The sequence below is a fragment of the Numenius arquata genome, chromosome Z (genome assembly GCF_964106895.1).
Source record: "Numenius arquata chromosome Z, bNumArq3.hap1.1, whole genome shotgun sequence".
Lineage (NCBI taxonomy): Eukaryota > Metazoa > Chordata > Aves > Charadriiformes > Scolopacidae > Numenius > Numenius arquata.
In genome coordinates, this window is record NC_133616.1 from 19,411,148 (window position 1) to 19,438,923 (window position 27,776).

At 39.2% G+C, this 27,776-nt stretch overlaps 1 protein-coding gene across 1 annotated transcript; it reads right to left on the minus strand.

The window, feature by feature from the left end:
- Positions 1–99: 99 nt before the first annotated feature.
- On the minus strand, positions 100–27,776 carry LOC141477217 (chondroitin sulfate proteoglycan 4-like). Its single transcript, XM_074166305.1, has 10 exons — positions 27,716–27,776; positions 26,898–27,061; positions 22,717–26,286; positions 21,418–21,888; positions 20,397–20,573; positions 14,816–15,014; positions 10,853–10,984; positions 6,563–6,735; positions 2,651–2,834; positions 100–2,153 (listed from the first exon to the last, which is right to left on the minus strand). The coding sequence occupies exons 1-10, from the start codon at positions 27,774–27,776 to the stop codon at positions 100–102; spliced, it is 7,185 nt and encodes a 2,394-aa protein (XP_074022406.1).

Here is a 27,776-nt window from a genome sequence, read left to right on the forward strand (position 1 = left end):
AGTGCATCATTTGACCTATAATAAATAAGTGTAATAAAGAACAAATGTATACTCTCTTTTCCTTTCCAGATTGATTAGCATGACCAAAACTGGCCATAACTACACCCAGTACTGACTGCGTTTCAAAGTTGGGTTTGTTTTTCGACAATACTGGATCATTTCAGGATCAAGGTTTAACCAGCTGTTCTGCAGAGATCGTTCTGCAGTCGGAGGAACCACTGCAGGAAGCAGCCGCTCATGTCTTACTGCCACAAACGCTGAGGCTGTGCTTCTCTCAGCCCCCTTCAGGAGAGGAGTCACCTTAACACTGGGTACAGTCAAGCTCCGTTCCAGACATTGATCTGGACTGCTGAGGGCTGCACTGGTTTGACTTTTGACGAGCGGTTTTGCCTTCTTTTTCTGCTGACACATTAGCAAAATGCACACAGAAATAACAGCAACAAGGAGCAGCACAGACACCAGGACCAGGGGGATAATGATGAACCAAGGGTTGCTGCTTTCACCTGCCTGCTCGCTGGGACTCCTGGCATTAACCTGGGCTGTGGTCTTAGTCCCCGCAGATCCACTTGTTCCCATTGCCAGATTTAGCAACGGCCCTTCCTCATGCAGATATCCCCAGTGATTCTGCCCTGCCCACATGGTTGGTCTGGTCTTCTGTGGTGTTGCTGTAGACTCTTCATTCTGAGAGGAGGTTGGTGGCCCCTCCTTTGAGGTAGTGTGAATCTTTAAAGTGGTCGTGCTGGTTATGGAAGGCACGTGGGTCGTAAAACCCTGCACAAGTGAAGGACTGTATGGCACGATGGAATACCGAAAATAGCCGACAGCAGGCTGCACAGCATCTGCCCTGAGTATAAACGTGAAAGAGTCATTTAACAGATCAATGCCCGTCATATTTGTGTCTACGTCTAGAAGAACAACACCACTATCAATGTCAGACTGGGTGAATGTCTGAACATCTTCGAACGCTGCACCATCCACGAACCTCTTCTTTACAATCCTTCCGTGAGATGGGGGCACTATCACTTCAAATCTAGGATTACTATTTGTCAAATTAGCTAGCTCAGAAGCATCCAGGTCGCTGCTTCTGAATTTATAAGCTGCCTGATTTGAAATCTGCATGTCAGGTACAACTTGCACTAAAGGCTTCACTGTGATGTTCAGCACTTGTCCTGTTAGATTGCCTTCTGCAGTGAAGAGCATAAACTCCAGTTCTTCTTTGGACGCAGTAAGATTTGTCAGGTGGTATGACAGCTTTCCTGAGTACAAATCTGTCTGCTCAAATTTAGTAACCTGCTCATTTCCAATCATCAGGTGACCGTATTTGAGTGGCTGAGTTATTTCATATGTGATATTAGTGCTTTTTCCATTTGTGACAGCTGAAAGCTGCACATTAGTAATAGTGACAGAAGTCTGGCCCTGTGGAAGTGCAACATTGGTAAGGTTGACAAGGACAAGAGCAATTGGTATGACTTCAAGACTGAATAGTTTGTATAAAGGGCGATGTTTACCATCTGTCACGCTGAAATAAAACACCCCAGAAGATGAACTTCCATCCTGTACAAACCAAACTTCACCACTGTCAACATCAGCTTGTGTGAAATCCTTTATAGAGACACTAAGATTGCTTTTCATTGCTAAATAACCATTATTGGGGTTGCTAACAATGCTGTATTTCACCTCAGCTGGGGTGTTATCTAGGTCTTCAACTTTCAGATTCTCTGACCCCAGCACTGACACATCTCCCTGCAGGACTTTTAGGTGCAGTCTTCTAGTCTTCAGTTCTGGAGCGTGGTCATTCACTGGAACAACAGTGATGTTAAACATCTCCTCTAAAACTTCGTTATGGGGCTTTGTTGCAGACTTGCTCTTTAGGTTTAACCAAACAGCAAAAGTGAAATTGTCGTGAAGTGATTCAGAATTATCATGTACATACACAATTCCAAATTTGTTCAGTATGTACTGGGAGAAGTTAGGTTTTTCTTTGGACACATTTCTTTCTCCAACAACAATCATGCCATGTTGGGGTAAAGATACAACTTGATACCAGACTTCATACATGAAGCGCTGTACCTCAGGTAGCTTAATCAATAGATTTGAAGCATCTAAATTTGTTTTGTTGATTAATACTCTACCTCCTTCCTGGACTATGGCACCTAGCAAAAACAAAAAGAGAATCTTAGAAATTGACTATTTTACAGTTGCAATGTTTCAGATATTAGATCTCAAATACTGATAATACTCAGAAAAGTTTTTCCTTCATGGTATCCTTGAATTCCATGTCATGGCTGAAAATACATTACCACTACTTTTAAAATACAGTCACATAAGATACAGGATTTTCTACTGATGCATACATTAAGATTGAAGAAATATCAATATCTCAAAGCTTCTGACAGTGCTTTCACCTACCGTTATAGCAAAATGAAGAATACCCACTACAGCAGTAGGAAGGATCAAACACAGGTAGTTAATCTCATTTTTAAAGATGCAGTGATGCAGTTTTCCAAGCTACTATCTACACTAAACTGTGACAAAAGTATTCTGGTCATTCATTACTGAAGAGAAAGTGGCCTTTGTTTTTTGACATTTGTTCATTGGTACCCTAGCAGATCCAAAGCAATCTGGAGCCCAAACAGTACGGCATCTTTACCTGTATTTGCCAGAAGACGACTGTTCCGATCATGCCTGGTAATTTCATATGAAATGACAATATGGAACACCTGGAGGTCCAGAGCTGATGGTGGAGAGGAGACAGTAAATGTAAAGAAATCTTCTGCACTCCAGACAGCTGACTCGGCATGTAAGTGCTCATACATGATCACACCTTCATCCACCTGTTTACAGTAAAGAAAAACCATACATATGAGAGGAGAGTAATTTTAAAAACAGAAGTGTAAGGAGAGAAAAAAAATATCTTAAGAACATTGTAAAAGGTTTGTAAGGTCCATTGCCTTTGGACCTTAGTCCATACACAGTGTCTACATAACTTAGACTGAGATTATCTTGCATTTCTCTTTCTTTTAAGATGGACTCTGTGTTGCCAGACAAGCTTACTTGAATGTAGGTGAAACGTTCCTGGGCATGAATGGTTAATAAAAGCCTTAGGTGAAGAACAGAGATATAAAACAGAGAAATTTATCTCAAACTGGCAATGGCAATGGTGAACAGGAGCTCAGCTGGACTGTATCTTTAGTCAATTGGAGTATCATATGTCTCAGGATTTTTCTTTGTAAGAATACCAGTGGGGCTGGATTCATTATCCTGAAAAAGCGTATCAAAGACTGAAGACTTGAAAAGGATCTTGATGCAGGTATTTCATGGTGAATAGCAAAAAATACTTGGTAAGAGACTAGGGAAACAAGAAGGATGCGCAAGGACTATTGAAATATACTCCTCTTCGTAACCAAAGAGCTGATGGGATTAGTTAGTGGAAAATTTCTACATCACAGCAAGAACAGGATTCCTAAGAGACAGGAAGGAACCTGGCTTGTTCTATGCCTGCCTTCACTGACCTTGCAGATCATCACACTCAAGAGAATCCTATAATTCCCACTGTGAGGTTTTAAGCTTCAAAGTACTGTGAAATACTGCAGTACATTTCAGAGGAACACATATTTATACAAGATAAAACCATTTATCTCTTTAGGCCCCAAAGCAAAAGGCGGTATTTTCAGACTAGGATTCTCATCAGTTGGAACTACACCTGAACTTTAAGATCAATACCATAATACATTGGAACTGCAATAAGATTCCTAATAACCACAAGAATAGAACACTTACTAAATCTCATCCAGTAGATTCAGTGTCTGGTTTTGATAATTCATTCACTGACCTGAAGAGACGACAGCTATACCTATTAAATCCTTGGCAACTTCCCAGGCCGCTAGCGACCTGGCTTGCATGTGTTAGTTCACAATTGCCAGAGATACCCCTGTTTGAGATGGTGCTTGTTCTGAGTTTACTATTTGTAACATAACTCTACACAGCTTGCAAACACCCTGAAGGAACTCATTAGCACACGTTCCCAACACATACGCTTGAAATGTGTGAAAAAAGAAAACAAAAAGCACCCTGCTGCTATCACGGATGAAGCGCTTCAGCAGTATAGACTCTGAGCTGTGACTACAGACACAGAGAGCTAATCCTGAAATTACTGGAACAGCCCCACTGAGATCAAAATAATCAACAAACTGAGCCAAACAGGGCTCAAACTGAGCCAAACAGGGCTTTCAGGGTTCATTTTCTCAACGGCCTCAAAAACACCCCAACTTACTGTCTAAAAAATTCAGTCTGATGTGATAAAATCCTGTATGCACATCACCAGGTTTACACTTTCCCTATACTGATTTAATTCTTAATGGCTATTACAGAACAAACCAAACAAAATCAACATTAAAAGGATAAGCTCATTCAGGATAACTTTCTAATTGTAACATGAACAGGCCCAATATGCATCCTCTAAATTCAGGGGTGTTTTGTAACAATATTAAATAAATAGGATTTTATTTTTTTCCAATTGTAAGCCCATGCTAATATCTGGGCTAAGAAGAGAACGGGACTGGCGAGGATTTCTGTGTTTACCTCTATAGTGATTTTAAATATAATGAAGAAACTGTGGCTTGCTGCAAGATGAAAACACTTCTAAGATACCATAGAAAGAGAAAAAAAAAACCCAAACATCATGTCAAAAACTACTGTGTTATTCAGGTGTGTTTAATGGACAATTAATTTTCTTATATTGGCTGAAAAACTGTCCGTGAAAAAAATTCTTGGAATGTAATAGTGATTTCAATTCTTTTTTTCTGTGGTTTTTTTTTTCCTTTGGCAACAAAGCAATAAACCACAGGGCATAGGGAAGAGTTCAGCACCATAGCAAAAGTGCTAATTACTTTTATAAGCCAGCTGCATAGTACTTGTCAGAAATGTAATTTCAAGTTTCACAATATGGAATGAAGTCAATGAAAACCCAAAGAAATAGGCTAACACAAAATATTTTCAATTCAAACCAGATTTACAAGCTTCTTATTACCACACAGAAATTATTCTCCATTACATTACATGGAGAATGTACAATGTTTGTAATATCAATGTCTTCTCACTGATATTTAACTTCATGTGGCTACTACATGCTAGACAGTGAAAGTTTATTTAGGATCTCTTTTCTTTTCCTTATACCTCACTCTCTATTAGAATAAATAGCAACCTGCTTAGAATACCTTAATTCTATCTACAATAGATCCCCTAGCTCTATTTGTTTGAAGTTAAAATGGCCAATACAAATACGCCTGACAGAGAAGAAAAGCATACACATTATTATTAAGCTCAAATCCTTACACGATTTACAAAGTTCAAAGGAAAGTCATTAGTCATTAAGTCATTAGTTGGAACTAAAGCTATAGAGAATGTGGCATGTTCTGACATGGCACTGCCTGATAAACATATGTAAACATCATATCCATAGGGTAAAACAGTAAAACTTCAAAACCTTAGCTGAAAGATTTTCTGTCTGACATGTTTAACTGTTTTATCTAATGCTCGTAAAAATCATACATTTTAGGAACCGAAGGGAACAGTGCCATTATACAGTTCATCTCCATCACAATGCAAGACAAAACTCAGGAACTATTGCAACAAGACCAGTAACATAACGAGATTAGAACATGGTTTCAGAGAAACATTCTGTGTTTATCTCGATTTATAAATTTCAAGTGGACATTCATTCCAACACAGTTCTTGGTCAAGTTCTTTCAAAGTCTGATGGTTATTAATAAAAATGTTAACCTTATTTCCAGATTTTATTGGCCAAGTTTCAATTTCTGACTAATAGATCTTCTCATTCCTTCAAACACTAAATTGAATAGCCACGTTTACAATCTGTAAATGTAGATTAAGACCAAATTATCTATTAATTTTCCCTCCAACAAAGTCAGAAGATTGAGCTCCATTTATCTCCCCCACTTAGATTTTCTGAGAATAACTTACTGCACACAAAGCACACAGTTAGATTGAGATTCCGCACACAGACATAAGTTATTTCAGTTGCAAAAGAATGTTTTCCATCAAGTTACATGAGCTGCCACGTTTTAGCCACTCAAGTATGAGACCCTGTATCACAGTTAAGATTCTTTAAACACTTAATACCAGAGCCAATCAAGTCAATAAAAGTCCTCTGGGGAACACTCATGAGGACTGTGTACAGCTGAAATGAATCCAATACTTGGACTTTTCATAGAGCAAAAGGCTATTCTTTCTGCCAAAAACTAAGGGCTTCCAACCTCGGACTGCTGGTTAATGGCACCAGAACAGCTCTTCCTGAAAAATACTGTTACAAGCAAAGCAGTAGATATTGCCAAGACCCTGCTAGTATCCAAGCAGAGAGGAACAAAGGCTCCTCTTGCGTTCATTACTAGCTGCCAGATATTTAATGACACAGCAAATCTCGGCGATTGCACTGATGGGTCACATATGCCTGGTTCCTGGATCAGAAAAAGAACAAGCAACTGAGATGCCCTTTGAAGTAACAATCTACCTCTGAGCTAGTTATTATAAAGTAAATGCTTACCATAGACTGCGTAAAACTGAGGATTTCCTGAGTGGTATTATCAGAATTTACTCTGATCAGCCTTCCAAGTTTTGGGGAAGTTACAATCATAAAAGTTATAGTTCTGTTTCCTGCATTGGTCACATCACTGGTTACAGCTTTCAGGTCATGTCGTAAAATAGGTTTCCTGGAACCTAAAAAACATCAATTACAAGTAACACAGATTTGCAAGAGCAATTTTTCCCAAAGAGTAAATTTTGTATGCACGACTCACCCTCTTATCTAGGAATTCTACTTAGCATTTTAATAATGTTTTATAAGATCAGTAAGTTTACCCCATTTCTAGTTACCTTCTAGTTATAACTCTTCCACAGCTTTTTCAATCAAAAAACCCATCAGTAAGATGTACTTCTGTTTTACAGAAATGAAAAAAGTGCAGTTCTCTTCAGCACATGCAATTCCTAAATATCAGCTTCTGCAAAAACAACCCAAAGTAAGGCGTAGAGCATGTATAAGAATCCCTGTTCCTATCTTACATGCCTAGAACTGAATAAAAACTCCAGCTGAAGTCGCCGTTGTTAATGTTTTTTTAGTTATCCTAGTCGCCCACAGAAGGTAGGGTGATTTGGCAGACAGAAACCTTAACACAGCAAAGTTTCTAGTGAACACACAAACCAAAACTGACTATTGTCAGAAGCTTGAACCACACCTTATCGAGATGAAAGACTATTTTCATTAAGTGAAATTAAAAAAAAATATTGAATCAAAGAAATTAGGAAGACCATCACAAAACAGAAATAACAGCTTGAACTGAAATAATGTATTATTGAGATGGATGGACACAGAAGTAACAAAATCCTTTTAATACACAGCACCACACTAACTAGTACCTTCTGGCTTAAGTATTATACAGACTATAAAGAGCTTTCTGGCATTTAGTCAAACCACGACAGTTTTTGACATAGCTGTGACACAACCAAACCTAATGATTTCCTAAAAGAAAGAAGAAGGTTTATTTGGCTTCTTTTTGATGCACTGTTTCATGGTACACACTCAGCAAACTAAATCTCATGTTTAATGGTACTTTTGGAGGAGCTATATATTCCCATAATCCTATTCCCCTTGCACCCACTTCTCCCTCCATTTTTACTTTTTCTTTTTTTCTTGAGCAACAAGCATTTCTAGGTATGAATACATAATTTCAGATACTAGCTGTATATATCCTTGAAGTCTGAATTGCCAATCCGTCTTCGATAAAGGATAAGGCTTATACAGGAATAACACAAAATAATATGTTCCTGCTATAATATTCCTAAGAAAAAAATATGGTAAGCAAACCAAAAAATAGAGATGTTTTGCAAGCCTTTAGTAACATCAGGATTCTGCCTGTTTACAGGTAGTTGTGCCCTGTTCAAACCAGATCTACTTTGAAACAGAGTTGATATAATAAAATGAGATCTCTGGCTCTGCCTGTTTTCCCATTTTTACCTTCCCATACCTCTCTATCTCCATACTGCCTTGAAAAGCGAAGCAGTCCCTCAGGTCTAGAAAAACTCTTCCATGCTAAATCTAATTCAAGAAGTCTCCCTCCTCTTCCGCTCTCTTTTTTGCCCTTTTTGGTGTGACCACAGAGAAGGACGCACGACCTTGTGCTGTGCGTACAGCAGATGCGGTCAGGAATGTACAGTGAGAGCAACAGTTAATCAGATCACATGTATCTCCAAACAGTTATTTCTCAATAACTTCCTACTTACGCAAATCAGGCCTCACTGCCTTAACAGAGTAAGACAGAGTAACTCTCAAACATGGTCACAGTGCAGTGATGGAAGTTACCGCTCCAATTTTTCATAACCATAACAGGTTAGACCACCACCACCATCACAGTGCTTGGGCATGGGGACAGAGGATGTGTATCAAAAAGCCCCCATTTGTTCCCAGTAGACCTGATCTCACTTACTGCACACCACAGGCTGAAATACAGCCTACGGACACAGACAATGAAGTCTCTCACGCTTTCCTGTAAAATGAGATCCTCCCCCAAACACAACCTTCTCCTTCACCACCTTCTGTCTTGAGACTTAAGAACCTTTTCCAGCACCCACAGTAGTTCTGCTCTGGTGTGACACCTCAACAGGGAGAGGCAGGTTATTTGCCAGACAACAGGCTGGGTGAAGGAAAGGGAAGTGAGAACACTGTCTGCTTGTTCCCAGACACAGGAGCAGAGAGATCAGAAAAGCAACCCACGGGGAAAGGAACAGAGATAGGGGAGGAAGACAACACACCAAGGATGGGCGATGCAGAGTAGGGCCAAACTAAACCATACAAAGTAGGATGCAACAGCATGAAGCCATTATCGGTACCTAATAATTTCGGTACCCATTTTTACGGCCTGCATTTAAGATTTGGAAAGTGCTTTGGCTTAAGCACTCTGCCTATCACTGCTAAACAATCCTGAATCATCTCAGCTACTGACTGCTGAGACAGCTTTACTTCTGTATACCCACAAGTCAGGTTCCCTCTCCTTCTAAAAGAGCAACTCAGCTCATTCCTTCTTCGAGCAATTGCTTCCCTGAAGAGAGCAAATCCTCACATTTTAGATATCTATAATATGTAAGAAAAACCCTCATGGATCTAGCAGTCAATTTACTGAGCACACTGAATGAAACAAACTTCTGTTGAACAGAAAAAGATCCACAAATTGTGTAAACAAATCTGGTATATCCAACACAAAAGAAGACAGCAGTATGTGCTCTTACGAAATTGCAGAACAATACGCTTGAAAGAATAGCTTACACCATGAAACATGGCAAATTCTTCACGTTATATTCAATTTTTACTTCCCTAGCGAGAAGATTCTTCAAGTTGTCTCAAAATTAATTTTTCCTGCAGTGTTATAAAATATAACAGGACACTGGCTGTTGTTTTTATTTGTATTAACCATTTGGCACCATCATTGTTGTAATAGTCATTTCATGACGAGCAAGTACAGCTGAAACCCATATAGCTCTAGACATCTTTAAAAAGTATCACAAAGAGAACACGTGAAAAAGCTACTAGTACTTTTTAACACCAAAATGTAATTTTGCTAACCCAAAGTAAGTGAGAATTCAGGAAAAATTGTAGGCTTAGATGAATACAGCTTGCAGTGATGAAAAAAACCCTGTATTTTGCAAACTGGAGAACTGATAGACAGTTCTAGAGACTGTGCCTTCTACGGAAGTATCAGGCATACTTTTCTTACAATTATCGTTGGCTTAAGACAGAATTCCTGTAAATCCCTGTGCCCGAGGCAACCTTAGATACCAAAATCGCAGATTAGTAAGCTTTCTAAGTGGATTTATGTGAATCCCATTTATATCGACTGAATTAGAAGATCATTCTGCTACAATCTAATTTTTTGTTGCTACTGTTTAAGTGGTTTTTGTTGCAAGTCTTTGTTTATGCAGCTTATATTCAGGAAGTTTAAGAAACTAAAGTGCATTAATAAACAAAGCTACAGATTAATACCTATAGAGCTTTCCCAACTCTCAATCTCTCTCTGGCTATAACGATCACGTTCAGAGGAAAAAGAAAATAGCACAAATGAAAGTGTGATGCAAGGCATTGCTGAGAGAAGACTAATCTTCTTTTCTCCTTTTATTCTACAATTCATGTTAGATTACTAGCTCAATGCGGGATTACTTTTGCCAATGTAAAGCAGTAAACGGCTCTGGTGAGACACTCTTAACACATCAACTCCTGCAGGAGCAGGATTTCATTAAAAAACATACTCAGCTGCTGATCCAACAAGTTCCAAATGCACAAATATGAATCAAAGTTTTCAGTCCTCCTGATTCATTACTGAGTCTGTGCTGCTTTCTGTAACTCAGCTCAAACAGCAAGAAAGCGAACTAGCAACCTGGCGAGCTTTCGTGTGCTACTCAGAATCCCATGGAGACAAGCTTCACTCTGCTTTCACCAGGCAAAATCACAACCAGCTAAGATACCTCTAAATATATTAATATAATATAGAGCTTTTAAACAAAGCTGAATGGGGAATGTTCAGGGCTTAGGCAGACAAGTGTTGTCACACTGTGCTTATATATTTCACTGCTAATTTCCATCACTCCAAGCACATGCACATATCAAAAAGTTAAAGACCATAAAACAATAAAGCAGTATGTTGTTTGAGAAAACATAACTATTCTTTTAAAAATCAGTTAGATAGATGTTCCCAGGTACAGTTTTCTACAGTTTAGCCAGCTCGCTATCTCACAAATATTAAGCAATTTTTTCAAGTGGACAAAACCATGATAATCTTTAAGAACAGACCTGGAAAGACTCCTAGTCCCTTGTTCACTTCAAGGCTAATGACTAGCATCCGAGCTGTGATGCTAAAAATCTGTCGAGGTGCAAAGTTCAAACCGTCTGTTACCTGAAAGTTGAAACCTCCAGACATTGCTCCTGTAGGAAACAAAAATGTGAATTTATTCTTGATTATTCTGTCATCCAAAGCATACAAACATACACTGGACACCTTTTGGTCTTGGCTATAGTGAAATATATCCACAGTCATCCTAAAGCAATTTTTGATCAGTACCTTTGTATCTTAATTAGAACTAAATAAATTAATAATGCAGCGAACACCTTCACAATGAAGAACTACTGGTTCTTGCTTACAGTGAAGACCAGATATGCCTTAGGTGTAAATTAGCAGAGTGGTCCTTCCTTTCTTTCTTCACTGACCCCAGTGGAGCTGAAACCAAGTTAAACTTGGGGAGACAAATTTCCTACTTGGGAACCTGGGGGAGACCGCCAAATTTCCTACTCCTTTTACATCTTAGGAGGGACCAAAGCACTTAGGCAGCCACATTTTGGCAAAGAAAGAATTTGGGGAGAAAAACAACTAGAATGTTCTTTTGTTTTGATTTATTTTTAAAGGACTGAATCAACTCTTAGCTTGTTTTCTTTGCCTCCTCGCACTGCTTCAGCTTTGCTGAAGAGTGCATGTTGTCACAGCTTAAACTATTTCAGAGGTTATGTGTACTCATAATAAATGAACACTTTTTTTCTTTAATCTTCAGACCTGTATGTACTTTGGCACAAGTGATCGCAAAATACCTCCAGGAATCTGAGTGGATTCCTGTAAAAATACATCTCTCAGAAATTACTTACTGAGGTGTACAGAGCTTCCTGTATCTTGCTTTAAGTAGAGGCTCCCCAGGTGATTTAATTAGGTAGAAAGAGAGAATGAAAAACTGAAACATTAACTGTTGCAAACAGTTAGCATTGCTCTTCTGTTTGCTTTGCCCAATTTTGCCTGAGATCTTGCTACGTGAACATATATCCTGAAAGTGAGAGGGTACCATGTACTTTCACTTTAAGATCAGCACTCCTTGCCTGATAAGCATCAGAAGAATCAAATGTGGGTTCTGAAATTATAGTTAACAACTACCCCAGGCGATGCTCTTATAACCAGCCAGGCACTGAAGCAGCTCTGGAAGATCAGGTCATATTGTTTTCATTTTGAAAGCTTTTATTCTCTGATGTTTTCTCTTGATAAAAATGCACAAGTAGTTGTGCATTTAAAAAAGCCATTGAGGAGTCTACTATTTGCCTCAGGTTGCAAAAAAAAAAAAACCAGGCTTAATTAGCCTCACTTGCTTTTTTGGCTAATGCAGGTCAACCGCCCAACTGACACAGACACTTTGTCATCAGCAGAGTCAGGAACAGAACTAAATCCTGAAGTGCTGCTTGGATGGAACAGGTATTATTTTATCACAATTAATTTTTAAAGGCATATCTGATTAGAGGTGATAAAAAGGACACCAGAAAGACTATTGTGAAAACTGCACTGAAAAGACACAGAGACTTCAGAACCAAGAAGAGTTGATTCAGTTCTGCCCTAAGAAAAACACTGGCAGGGTTTAGGGACAGACCCCATACTGTGAAAGAGTGGAAAAGGGAAGGAATTCTCACATTGGAAGAGGAGTACAGAAAAGGAAAGGCATGTTCTGGTTCTGCATTCATGCTGTTGACAGAACAATTGGGGATTACAGAGGAAACAAATACAAAATTTAAGGGGAAAACATAAGAACAAAAAGGGAGATTTGCAACTCATGGCACAGAACAACCAACATTCAACAAGAACTCCCAAGACTGAGCAGAGATGAAGGGGAAAATTTATGAAGCCTAGTATTAGAGGGCATAAAAGCAAGGCGTGGTATTACTTTCTTTGGCAGTGCAAAAGACCCCGAGGATGGAGAGTCACTGCCATGTACAGATGTAAAAGATCTGCGGTGCCATGTGGAGCAGCCAGGGGATGGAAGAGCTGCTTCAGCCAAGAAGATGCTGCTCCTCCCCTTGGAAAGGGTTAGAGAGAGTGGAAAAGTAGACGCCAGGCTGGGCAGAACATGGAGTAGGGGTACTTCCCAGGAGGAGCCAAAGAAGCTATCACACACTAAAAGGTGGAAGACAAGGGACAGAGCAGCTGAAGAGAAAAGGGGTAAAAAGCCAAATGACAGCAACCAGATAAGGAAAGGTCCCAGGATAAGGCTGGGAGCAAGAAGGTGAAAGTAACAAGTACACATCTAGCAACAGTCCAAGATGAAGGACAAAAGAAAACCACAGACTGAGAAATGAAAAGAAGCAAAATGTCCAAAGTACTTTCTGAAACACTGGAGGCCATGAGGCTGAGCAGATGGCAGAACAAGAGCAGCTGCAAGAGCTGACATATGACCTGGGCAATTTTACATTTCAAATTCACTGTACAACCCACACTCCCACTCACTGGAAAATGAAATTTTTTGTTCTTTTTACTTTTATTAATCAAGATTCACTTCCTAAGGCTACAGATGTGCATTTGCACTTTCTGGAACACAGAGTGGATTCATTTCCTCACATTGAGACTACCACCGTCCTACCACCATAGGGGTTTTTACATGTCAAAGTCTCCCTTGGAACAATTTAAACAGCTTGGCTCACTTTTGCCATGCTCTTGACCTTTCATTTCCTGACCAAATTATTTGAGCAGGATACTTACAGCTCACCAGCAGCTGCTTGTAAAGCACTTTCAGCAACACATATGCGCTCAGCAAGACACTGCATCAGAAGTCAGAGCACTTTAACCTGCACCAAGCCTCACAAAGACACAGCACAGATCTGGAGCAACTGCTGTACCCAAGGGAGCACTTTGGAAATAATTCCAGCCTGCCTCAGGGCTGGTAAGACAGTGCTGTACCTCTTCCATCTCCTTCTCCAAAGCTGGTTTATTCCTACTTCAGCACCTCCTTTCTTCTCCAGCTCTATTAAGCTGGAGCAGGAGAAAAGCAGCTATCACCCTAAAAAAGCCCCACCTCTTCCTCTGGCTGGAACCCTGCTGGGATCTTCATTGCTGCGGCTTCCCAACACTGCCATTCAAGGATGAATGAAACTCCCCTGACTTCTTTTTTTATTGCTCACACATTCTCTCTGTAGCAGCAGCAGCACAAATAACCCAATCTCTGGCCACTGGCAGAAAAGAGTCAGTGGTTAAAGCTGAATTCCTTCACAGTCTGAAAGAGAGGATGGCATCACCCAGATGACCCATAACTTTACTGCCAAAAGCTGCTCAGGAACACAGCTACACCGTGGCAGGTATCTGAGAGAATGTTGGTCCATGAATAATTCTGCACTGTGGCAAGACAGAAAGGCTTCAGGAGATTCTCAGTTACAATGGTCAAAAAAAATGTATTTCATTATCTCTGAAAGCTGGAAGGCAACGCTCCCCTCCTGCAAACCTGCACTCAGAAAGAAGGCTGCTACCAATTGAACCACTAACACACCGAGGTTTCTTGGTGAGCACACATTTAAGTAGTCATCAGACCCTTTCCTGTCTAGTTTGTGAGATCAAGCTTCAAGCTTGTGGCTTCAAGCTCCAACAGGGTAGGTTTAGACTGAACATTAGGAAAGAATTTTTCACAGAAAGAGTGGTCGGACATTGGAATAGGCTGCCCAGGGAGGTGGTTGAGTCACCATCCCTGGATGTGTTTAAGAGACATTTAGATGTGGTGTTGGGGGATATGATATAGGGGAGAACTTTGTAGTGTAGGGTAGATGGTTGGACTTGATGATCCCAAGGGTCTCTTCCAACCTGGACGATTCTATGATTCTATGATTCTATGATCATGTATCACATAACTGGCGCTCTGAGATTTTTGTGACATTACAAGGAGATCTTCAGAGGATTACAAACACAAATATACTGACTAGGAGCAGTATTTTGGTAACAGAGGCTGTATTTTTGAAACCACATACCATTGTGTACAAATACCAGCTGCCCTTCAATTATATGAGCCTGTGTAAAACTACGGATGCTCTTGTTCGGAGATGACTTCAGAGCCACATGCCCACTGCTAGGTGGAGTAATGGAATATATCAGTTCTGACGGCGAGGAGTCCTTATCTTCTGCACAGAGGTCATCAATAGTTATTTCTGTGACTGAACCCACCCACACCTAGAAAAGCCAAAATAAAAAATATGACTAATAAAGAAAATGCATACAAAATAAAATCGGGGGCAAAAAACCTTCAAAGAAAAAGAAAGATTTGTGCTATGCAACACTAGCAGCTGCGACAGGTTTCCCGACTGTCCACCCAAATCTCTGAGGAACAGCTAAGGTTGACAAACGTTTTTTAAAAAACAAGACCATGAAATAATACAAGCAAACGCACCCTACATCAGTTTGAGTTTTAGACAGCTGCAGCACAAGTGCTCTATTTGTCAGGCACTATCCAAACTCTTACAAACATAATAAAATTTTATTTTGATAACTGAGTCAAGGAGCTCCTTTCCAACACATACACATGAATATTACTGTCATGTACTTCACAGCAGGCAAGGCATTCAATATGCTCCATTTTCACCAGCAGAAAAGAAAAAAAGAAAAACAGCCTGGGGACAGCATCATCTCTAATACAAATGGAACACTTCTTGTAGCTGCATTATTTCCTACTAACTACATGCACTAAAGGCCCTTGTTCAGTGCACGAAACAACCCACAGAGGTGCTCAGTCCAGTGGGAGATGAAGGAATCAACACCTCCAACAGCTGCTTAGCACTTTGCAAGGTCATGCTTCCAGACAAAATAGCTAACTAGTATTTGGAAAGATAGTATAAAACCCATTACTTAATTCTAATAAATCTAAATGTTTTTGGGTTTTCAGCTTAAGATATGTACAAACTGCAAGATCCTTCTTTCAAGCAGAAATTACTGCTATCTGAGCTTCATGTGTATCTCACTGGATAATTTCTTGTTTGGAAACGATAAGCAACAGCTCATTTCACTCTATCTTTGCTGTATTTATTTTGAATTGCAGACAAAAGTACTAGCAAAGAACAATACATATTTATCTCAACATGAAATTAAATTCTTAAATATTCAGTACATCAATACCAATTCTTTCCATGCAGAGTTTATGTACTGTACAATCTTAAGAGCCTGACCTTTTAAAAACCTCAGCTTGAGCTTCAAAACACATACTGCATCATCCCTTCCTGTCCTCCTAGGGTCTTAGTACACTTAACAAATATCTGGTAGTAACATCACACCAAATGGTTGAAGAGGAAAAATGATCCTCGACAAAGGGCATTTTACCTCTGCCAAAACCAAAAATCAGCACTCACAGATTTCCCCCTAAGCATTAATTTTACTTTTTAATAAAAGCTGTGGAAGAAAACCTTTTAAAGCCTTTTGTCATGACATTTCAATAGAGGAAAGATCTCAGACTACATTGTGTCCCAAAATATGTGCCATGGAAAAAGAGATACTAAAATGAAATTAAATGTGTTTTCTGATTTCAAAAAAAAGTTTGAAAAAGAAGTTGTGTTACTTTTCATAATAGAAAATATCTTGCAACTAGGAAATAGCTATTTTCTCCCTTGAAATACGCATTTTTCTGTAATGTAATTACTACCATCAAAGTTTCATAAAAGACACCACCTTTGAAAATGCAGGATGATAATGAATAGCAAAGGCTGGCTTACTGAGTGGCACCAAACAAGCACATCAGTGTGCTTTTGTACTGAGACCCTGTAACTCATCTCAGTAGCACTTGATTCATGTTATTCTACACAGAAAATAAAAGGTCACATAAAGAATACGCAAAAACATAAGGACTATGTAAACATGTTAATACAAATGCCTTATTAAATGTCCAAAAGTTTTGAATTTGTTTCCATTATTTAAGGAAAAAAAAGAGCTCTTTTTTTTTTCTATAAAACCAGTGTATATTTCTATTGTTCCAGCACACAAACACACAATGCTTTTTAAAAGTATTATATATGCTGAGGTGCTCCATGACCTGCAACGTGATCCTTGAGGAATGAAATGAGATCCAGGAGCTGAAAAGGGCTGGAGGGAAGCGGACACTAAGAATACTGCAAATACTGTACAAACGGTTTATTTTCCACATCTAGGATCAAGTCGTCCTTGAAGACTACCATGAAAACTGAACTTCCAGGGTGTAGCACTAGAGTAATTTTGCATGTGCCTAACACATTCCACAGGCATGGTCCGAAAAAAGGTTCATAACCCTGCTGGCTGGCAAATAATCCATTCTGCTCTACTTACAGCATTCAACTTATCGGTATCTCTTTGCATGCTACATATCCTACCAGACACTCCATATTCATGGCCATTTTAATACTCTGGTAAGTGAGTGATTTAAAGAAAAAAAAATAAATCAGTGTTTGAATATGTTTTTTTAAAAAATCTAGTTTTAGGAATATATGGCCCTCTTGTGGCAACAGGAGAACACAGTCATTTCACAGCATCACTACCCATAAATATATTTAAACACATACATAAATGCAGCAAACAATGCCAGGATAGTGATTTTCTTTAAAATATCTTATTTTCCTTCCCTATTCCCAACCCAGAAAAAAACAAATGACCATAGAACCTGTGGAAATTTTAGAAAATTATACCTAAAATGCTGTATAGTTTCTAAATAAACATAGCCCTCATGCACTTACTGTTCTAAAGGAAAGGCTTTAAATTACATGCAAGGATTTCTAGCATACAGAAGCTCTCAGGACAGTAAAACTTTCTGTATTTTATACTTTATGTTAATGTAAATACTTCAGCATGTTGTAAATTCTCAGTCAAAAAAAAAAAAAACCAACCAAACCACCAAACCCCTAAAACTTCACTTACTTTCACTTCCTAGAGAAAAATCAGAAACAACTCCCAAAATGTTTGGTTGTGCTTCTGAAACTCTTCCCATGGTGTTCAGAATCTCAATGGTGTTCATAACTTTGATAACAAGAGACAAGGCTGTTTGAAGAAGGGATGTTACGGATGCCTCAGAAGTGAGGGAGCTAGAGTTGAAGGCCACATTACATATGTGCACATGCTCAACAGTTCCTTGCAACTGGCCACAAGCCCCATGACAAAGGCCAAAATTAACTTTCACATATCCACGCCAACATCACTGGCCATGTAACGCATCTCTTCACAGAAGCTATTTCTCAACAGCAGATGGCATATGCCAACCTATTTTTCAATTGTTCAGCAGTTCTTTCTAACTTTTTATGTTGAGGTCTGCAAAATTTCTGAGGTGCTAAACTTCAGTCAACTCAAATCGTCCTACTGGACCTCAGTTTTCACAGTAGTCATCTTTCATTTTATACTTTTGTACATTATTTACATTTCCAACCTTTCAAAAGATACAAAAGACCTCCTCCCTTTTTAAAAGGAACACACAGTTTACTACTCCACATTCACCACTGGCAATGTCCTTGAGGAGCACAGACTGCTTGGCTGGAATACGGGGCAAGCAAGTATCACCCTACACACAAATGCCTGCCTCATCTCAGTATTTAGCAGGACAGAAAAATCCGTTTTCTCCCAACTATTTGGGATGTGCAGGTTTGCTCTGAAGAAGGATCATCTCGTTATATTCCTGCCAGTACATAATTCAATTGCCAGCTTTGTTTTAGTCTGCACATGAATCCAACATATGCGTGCATATTACTACCCACTCGTGACAAAAATAAAGGTCACTTCTCAGCAACAGCTTATGCACAACCACCAAAATCACAGGCAACATCCTGGCCTGGGTATGCAAACTGCCCCCCCAGCAAAGAGGACCAACTTTGGCTAGGTTAAGCTGTGTTATCATTGCTCTTGCAAAGCCTAGACGTACAGATATTTTTAGAAAAATCCATATGCTGCACTGCAGTGCACTGCACAGCCTCAGTTCTGCTAACAGACTGCAGTTCAATGCCAGCAATGCACCAGAAGGAAGACACATAAAAATTCTGACTGGACATATATCCCTCTCATCTGCAACTAGAAAACATTACTGTGCGCTGTGCTGATTTGGAGTACCACTGTAATTACTTTAACCAGGGAGGCTTATACTCTGTACCACCCAAATGCTTGTGAAGTGAGTCTGCCCTTCCACCAGCAGTCTGTGGACAGGGCAAGGTGTCTTGTGGGCATCCGCAGATTACCACAGATTACCTGCTGTCACTGTGAAAGTGCACAATACTACCACTATTGCTGTTTAAAAATAATGTCTTTTCTCATGTGAAAAGGCTAAATACACACACAAGTTTATGATCATCTTTCCAGTAATCCATTCTCCTTCTGCAATGCACAACTAAATATGTAAAATGAAATGCATGTTTTAGGCGCCTGGGCATAATTCAGCCTCAAAATACCCTGCTTAGCTTCTTTCAAACTTATTCCTAAATATCTCCTCTGTCTTGATGCCTTCCAAAAACCCACAGTTTCATTAGCTGACCCATAGCCATTTCATTCTGATTTTTAAAGTCACCTGATTGTTTTTACTCATCATATCTCAGATTGGAAGTCTTTACACATGGGGGCTTTTTGTTTTACATGGGCACAGGGTCCATAATAAATTGGTTCTGGTTAGTGACACAAACAAGTAACAATCCTATAGATAGACAGATTGATCGATCGATAAATAAATCTGAAAAAGCACTGAAACTGAAGTGACGGTAGTGACTTCTTTCATGATCTCGAGATTAAAAAGTCAGCTATGCTTATTAAGAGCAAAAGGTAGCATCACTCAAAGATTTTAAATTTTTTTTCAGGAATTTGGGGGTGAGGAGTTAGCAACAAGTCAGTATGCCCTTTTTTTAGCTCACCAGATCACACAGTAACAGCTTCAGTGTCTCCACTAATATTCTGATGCCTTCTAATAGTCTAGATTTTCATAGGCTGCAGCGTATTATTCTCATCAGAAACTTTTAAAGAAGGAATATTGCTGGTTTCTATCAGAAATATCCAATATGTAAACAATTCTCTAGCGTAGTGCCAGTGAGGATGCTGCTGTCTTCTCTTGTTCTGTCCCCCTAGGGATTTGGAGAGAAGCAAGCAACAGAATGCATCTCAGCAGGTCTGAACCTTCAGTACACTTACTGGCAAGAGGGAAAGGGTCTGAAGGCAACAGTAAGATGTTTGCACCCTCATCAGCACTACTCTTGGTACTTTTCTAAGCTACGGTGTTCATTAATAGCCCTCAAGATGCCCTAGAAAACAATACTAAAATGCAGCAATAATCCAGCTGCAAGCCATTCCACCCCACAAGCCCTACGTCAGTCCAAGAGACTTCATGTATGTTTAAGACTAAAAGAAAGCTCAGTCAGCCTTCTAGATAAACTTTACATTACAATGGCAGAAAGCGTTCTTCATGATTAGAATCTCCCTAAATAAATGTTAACCATGTACTGTCTCCCTTCATTAACACTAATTTATAATATTGACTATCTCACCAGATACAAACCTAATACTCTGTTAACGAAGGTGCATTGTATTTATTAGGTTAGAAATAATTTTAACATTTCAAAATTATGACAAACATACCTGAAGAATTCTGTTAACTTTTATAACAGGAGCTTCATCATTTACTGCAGTAACTGTTACAAACACAGTTTGGGGCAAGCTTTGTTTCCACAGTTCCGTGTTATTTACTATCACAGTAAAATTGTCCATCAGTTCCTCACTGTCATCGTGAACATAGTAGATTAATTCTTGTTCCACCTGAAAAATATAACAACCAGAAAAATTAAAGAGGCTGAAAGATAATGAATGCCACATTAAAAAACAAAAATATTCAAGTCTAGTCATGCCCTTCTGTATTTATTGTCTCAACTTTTTATGACTTCTAAGACTTTATTTATGCTCATATCTGATCCATACCTCTATCCTTGTTCTGTCCACAACAGCAAATTCTACAGCTCATCTGTTTATTCCTCTAGCCAGAATATCTTAATTTGCCAGTCTTGGCATTCCCCTTGCCCCCTGAAAGGGAAATGGAAAATCCAATCCCACTATATTTTCCACGTTTTCTGGAATCTATAAACTGAACATACTATTAGTAGATGGTGACTTATGGTAGACTTTTGCTTCTTAAAAGCTAAAAGACTGAAAATTAGCCTATTATGCACCTACTGATTCTCTGTAAGCAAAGACATGACTTAAAAAAATTATTTTTTTCCACTTTCCTCCTTGTTCAATCTACACACTATTTCCTCTCGTCTTTTCAAAATAGACCCGCAGGCTGTCTGTCTTAGGTTTCCAGAGTATCAGCAACTCTGCCTTAGTGTGAGTGGCCCATCAGTCTACTGTGATTATAGCACACTCATCTGTGTGACCAGTGGAACACAAGAAAGTGCTGTGGTTCACCACAACACGGCATCCTCCCTCCCCACCCCAAATGACTAGCTAGCAACTGCAGAAAGATCTTCAGTAGAAGGCCAGAATAAAGCTCAACCTCATGCACCTCACCACCTACCACCAAATCCTCCCACTGCAGGCAAAAGTTAGCTTTTAGCAATGCAAAGAATTAATTGTGACTACAGCTAAGTAAATATAAACGCATTACCTGTTTTCTGGTAAACATGGTTAACTTTATTCCAGGAACATGAGAGTTTGCAATATACCCATGTTTTGGCTGCTCAATTAAAATAAATTCACAGCTGAGTCCTGCAAAGTGTCTACTAGAAACTTTTAGATAGTCTTCCACCAGGGCTTTCGAGCCCCCTTCCATTACTGTGAAGTTCTGCACTTCCAAGGGAATCATTCTGGGGATGATGTCTACAGAGATCTCTATTCCACTCACTGTTCGGACACCGTTGGTCACATCCAGAGAAAAACAGTCATCTAGTTGGTCAGGAACTGTCTGCACATACTGAACTTTGCCCTCGTCAACATCTTGCTGTGTGAAGCTCAAAACTGGCCTTTGGTCAGCGCCGAGATAACTTTCTTCAGAGGAAAACTTCCTAATGTATCCATGTACTGGAAGCTGTCTTAGGGTGAACACAATCTCAGATGGAGAACTGTTTTCATGAACAACCTTGAATGCAAAAACATACCCCAAAATTATTTAAACACAAATGAGAGAAATTCTTTAGTTCTCTTCTGAATTTCTCACTTTTAACCCTTAGATCGTCTGCCTAATTAATTGGCATTCCTTGTTTGGGTTATGTGGTGTATCAGCAAATTCCTAATGCATCACAGTAATACTGTGTAACACATGCTAAATTAATGTGGCATGGGAGTCTTTTGTAGCCGCAAATCTGTGAATTTTGAACACACTGCAGAATTAACTTAATATCCTAAGCACTGCAGAACCCTGCCTGAAACAAGGATTTTGGCAGTGCAGCCACGTGCCTCCAGAGCCCCCACGCGGTGGTTACTGAAAGGTTGCACACGAACAATAGGGAGGAAAACATTAACCAAAGAGAAATGACCTCAGGTTTCTGATGGTGTTTTTAAAATTTTGGATGGGATTCTCGGTGTTAGCTAGCCCCAAACTAAATGAAACAAAACCCTTTCTTCCTTGGCATTTCTCAACAGCTCAACTAAGAATAATATATTAAGTACAAAAAATTGCCATAACTAAAACAAACACAAAAGTGCAGTATCTCCAGATCTTAACTTTCTCAAGCACCAATACATAACTAAGGCAAAGACTACAGGCATAACCCATTTCCTTTCTAGAAATGGAAGCTTGCTGGTGTTAGCTTCACCAGAATTAAGCATCCAGAATGCAGTCATGTTAGTGAAAACCAAAGGAACTAAAGAAGAGAAGACAGTGAGACTAAAGACATTGCAATGGCTAAGAAAGAAGTGAAGAAAATTTTTTACAAGATTGGAGAAATGGAAAACATTTTTAACTTACTTGCAGTTTTCCTTTACTGATTTTAACTGGTTTTCCTTCTTCAACTAAGAGACTGTTTTTGTTCACAATCCTTGGTGGCCTCTGATGACTTTCCAAATATATGCGAACGTGTACTCCAGCATCCAGATGGACATCTCTAGCATGGACGGTAAAGTTAAATGTGTCAATAAGGCTGTTGCTGTCATCATGCCTGTAGGTCACATACCCCTTTATCAGATCAAGTTGAGTAAAGGAATCCATCAACAGATTATTCACATAAATTCTTCCATACTTTGGGAAAGAGAATATCTCATATGTAATCTCATGATCATTTCTGATGTCTTGGTTTGTAATAGCACTTAAGTTAGCTGTTGTAACAGTTTCCTCTTTTCCTTTTTGAACCAACAAGCCTGTATTATTTGCCAACCGAACATAAGGGTCAGTGGCACTAACTTCTAGAAGCGAAGAGGTATAGTGCTTGCCATCTGTCACAAACAGCACAAAACGCCCAAAATCTGCACCACGGTGCATAAACAGGAGTTGCTTTTGCTCCAGGTCCGCTTGTTTGAATTGGTAGAGTCTGTGCAAAGTATCATTTGTCAGCACCAAGTCCCCATTGGAAATGCCACGTCTAGTATACAGCAACTGTCCGTCATCAAAATCAGAATCAGGATCATGATAGCAAAGATCTGCCAAAGTTAATAATCGCTGCCCATTTCTCACTACATTAAATATCTTATCAATTACACGTACTGGTTTCTCATCATTCTTCAGCTGGATAGAAATGTTGAACCTAATTTCTGCTGACACAGGTTCTACTTCTGGATCAAAGTTTGCCCACTTTCCTGACTCTCCATTGGAAGCTCTGACAAGAAACTCATCAAATGCTGTCTCAGAATCGTCATGCACATACATAAGGCGCTTATCAGTTATATCTTTGTTAGTGAAAGTCGTGAGATTGTCATTACTCTCAAATGAGCCTGAAAAATTAATGAGTTTTAATTTCCCATGCTTAGGAAACTGTATAACTTTATATTGGAAAGTTTTATTATCCAGTGTTTGCACAAACAATTTTGTGCTTGTTATTAACTCTCCTTCACCTTCAGTAACAGTTAGGCCATTGTTAGTCAAAATAAGGTTTCTGAAATCCGTTTTGATGTAGACTTCAAAGTCATATAAATTTGATTCCAGATACTTTGTAGAAATGAGGAATCTAAATGAATCACAGTTGTCTTCATGGTATCTGCTGATTAATTCATATGCCACTTTTTGATCAGTAATATCTTTCTGGCTAAAGACAGAATATTTTTTCAAAGGCTGGTCATTAAGCAGTATCTGTCCATTTCTTGGTAGGGACAGCAATTTAAAATTAAGCTCATCTTCAGGTATTTCTAGATCCACAATTACAGCAAAAAGATTATTTGAATTCAAGTACTTCTTCTTTGATTTTTCAATTTCTAGAGGAGCATGTTTCAATAAACTGTACCTTAACCATTTCACTTTGATTGGAAACACGTGCTCTTCACTGATTCTGGTTCCTATGCTAACTTTGAATTTAAATTCATCAGTAACATTCTCCTGCTGAATTTCTTTAAAAGTGCTACAGTATCTCACACGGCTGCGCTGAAGAGAGCGTTGAGAAAAAGAGCTGACTCGCTTCCATTCCCCCCTTGAATGCTGCCTTTGGATTTCCCCAAACTTAGGTGGCTCTGTGATCTCGTATCGTATCTCCAACTCCTGGAGGTTGGCATTTGTTTCAACTGCCAGATGCCTTGGTGTGATAAGAGTTGAAACACCTTGGAGTAGTTTTATTCCTGAGCAGTTGACAACTCTGTAATCCAAAGGAACTGCCATGACTCGTAACACAACAGTGTTGCTCACCTTCTCACCATCGCTCGCCCTCAGAACAATCCTTGAGTTCTTGACACCTGTGTGGACAAAGAAAACAGTGCCTTCTCTTAAGTCCTCATTAGAAAAAGTAGTAATAGGTTTTCCAGGATGCTTTGAATTTTCTAAAAACCCTGCATCTGCATTCAGATTTCCAAGCACCGAAAGACTGAGATCCACAGGATCTGTATCCTTATCTAGGACTTTTATCAGATCACTAGTCAAACGTTTCTTTGAGTTCTCTAGGAGAAGCAGCAAGTTTCCTTCGGGAAGCGTGATCTCAGGCGCATCATTTACTGGAGTGACAGTAATGCTAAACACATGCTGCTCATTTCCTTGCAAAGATGGAGGCACAATCTTCTCACTGCTGGTAGAAATGGAAAAATTAAAATAATCATAAGTGTCTTCAGAGCCATCATGGACATAAAGAATCTTCCCTTGCCACACGTCCTGCATGGAAAATGTATTTACTTCCTGCACTGGTTCAACATCTAATTTCAACTCTCCATGAGAGGGTGGTTCCTTTATTTCAAAAAGAATTTGTGATTGATGAATCCCTAACTTCTGAAAGTCTAAGTTGACTTTAATATGTTTAGATTCAAGTGAAGCTTGTCCGCCCTCTAGCACAATCAAGTTACTTAGAACTAAAAGGTGGCTTTTGTCTTCCTTGCCCAGAGAAACAGAGCTTTCAGGGGGAATGGCAAATGTTGGGGCTGCTTTCACAGTAGGGTTCTTTACAGCCATCTCTAAGGAAAGACTTGTATGAAAAGCACTCTCTGTTTCACATCCAGCTGAAATGTCCTTTGTTACCAGAACGTTCTTCAGCGATTTCTTTTCTGAATTGGCTTTCAGATCTCTTAAGCAACCTTTGAAGGATCCTCCTCTGGCATACTTCCCAGACACTGAAGTTATCTCCAACTTAATCACTTCTGATCGTGTGCTGTCATCTACACCACCTACAAAGAGAGACCCCTTCAGAAGGGGCAGCTTGCTGTTGGGAGGCAATGATGTTTTCACAGTTTCTTCATCTAATGTCAGCTGCAAATATTCTGCAGTAAACTTCAGTTCGACGTAGTGCCAATGACTATCATTGACGTACCTACGAGAGGAAAGCTGGGTTCTACTTTTCTGTTTTCCAACATAGGCTTTAATTAATCCATCTTCCATTTCCATTGCAATGAAATCTCCTGCTTGTCCAGGATGGTAAAGCAGCAAGCCACGTGCAGCTGAGGTTTGCAATGTATACTCCAAGATTCCCTCATCATGAACATTCCATGATGGGAAAGAAACATAGGATCTGGAACTGAAGAAACTAACGGGTTCATCTTCACCTGCAAAGAATTCATCACTGCATCCCACTGAAACTTCATGGACATTTTTAAAGCCAGGAGAAGATCTCAGAGGCATCAGAATGTCTAGCTGATTGAATAACACATCATCAATACATCCTCGGAAATTGGGCAGTGCTCCAACAAGGTAGGGAGCATCAAGTTTACTAGCACCACCTATGTAGAATCCATAATCAATATTTAATTCATAGAGAATTCCAGGCATTTTTGCACTAGTTCTATCATGTTTATCAATTACCAATGTGACATTATCATGTTCATGATGTAGTTCAACCAGGTGCCAAGCTAAATCATTCAGCTGAGATCCTTGCTGAGAATGAAGTACTCGTTCCCCCAGGCCAAAGTTAATTCTCAACTGCAAGAGACAGAATTTTAACTATCAAAATCCAAAGTAGTATTTTTCACAATCATATATTAATATATCATTAATATATTAATTTTCATAAATTTTCATATTCAGTGTATAATTTACAGAATATAATTGAAAAAACAAAATCCCATGAAAATTTTGTGTAGGTTTACTTGCCATCAAAAATATGACTTGAATAATTGCAGAAGAGGGAACGGACTCCTCTGCAGTTCTGCTAGGACCAACAACTCCTAAGAACCCAAGTGACAGTGATCTTTCAAGAAATTACCTTGCAGAAGAACTGATATTTGGATCCAAAACATTTTCTATGATGCTAACATCATCAAATCTGAAATTTTGCCTCTATTGAACCTCATGTTTTGAACACAATGATCTGGATTTTAAGATCTAGAGATCTCAAAGGCTTTTAGAGGACAATTTTAATAATTATCTTTGTAAGAAATAAATACCATATTTTGAAATTATCAATTACGTTATGCGATTTTTCCATTTTTTTTAAACATAAACTTTGAGAATTGTTATAGACAACAACTTGAAGAAAACCACTGAACAATACAGGCTACATGTATCTTTTTAGCTATAGTTATAAACCATACCTGTAAATTTCCTGAGCATAGCTCCATTAAACAATAATCCTTCTTCCCAGCTGCAAGGAAAAGCAGTCCATGTGGCCTGCTTGTTCGAAACCGCAACTGTAAGGATGTCTGAGAGGATGCTTCTGTAGTGTTCAACTCCACAAAGCTTTTACCATAAAATGATACTGAAAGAAAGAAAGGAAAAAGAACAGGAGATTTAGCCACAAAAAAAAAATTCTCTTTTTCTTATCTCCAGCTACAGTAAAAAAACTTCTATTAACTCTCTATATATTTATTTATATATGAATGAAAATAGATCACAGATATTAAATTCACCAGTGCACACAACTGGATATCAGACCACTGGCCATACCACTATGGACAAAGTGTGAATATAGCCCAGTATTCTACCTCCAACGGTGACAACAGGGAATCGTAAGAACACTGCAGTCATATTTCATACTTTCCTTCAAATACTCTTCCAATTATTTTTTTTTGTTTCGGGTATTTTCCTGAGCTTGTCACAGTCGGTCTGTACTAAACTGCCAAAGGATTTCTCTCTTAAGTACTCCTCTACTTTCTCTTTGGAAATATTTCATCTACAACATGCTCTTAACATCTCGGTCAGAGACATCCTCTGTCACCTCTGATGAAAAGACCCACAGGTCTCCTGCCATCTGCATGATTCTTTCAAATGTTCTCATCCATCTCTTTTCCAGGCTGAAGCATCCTCTTATTTCATGCATGCAGCCTCCAACCACCCCTGCTGCCCTGTAGCCCAGTTACTCAGCTCTACACAGGCCTCCTCCTGCAATCCTTCACTCTTCTCCCCTCTTTACTGCCTAGAAGAACAGTAACACCAGCAAACTTCCTCATTTGACTACTCACTGCCTTTACCAT

Coding starts and splice junctions, on each gene's coding strand:
- LOC141477217 (XM_074166305.1), bottom strand. CDS start 27,776: ATGGTAAAGGCAGTGAGTAGTCAAATGAGGAAGTTTGCTGGTGTTACT. Junction 26,287..26,897: donor TATGCTCAGGAAATTTACAG/GTATGGTTTATA, acceptor TGTCTCTTGCAG/TTGAGAATTAACTTTGGCCT. Junction 6,736..10,852: donor GGGACTAGGAGTCTTTCCAG/GTCTGTTCTTAA, acceptor GATGTTTTTTAG/GTTCCAGGAAACCTATTTTA.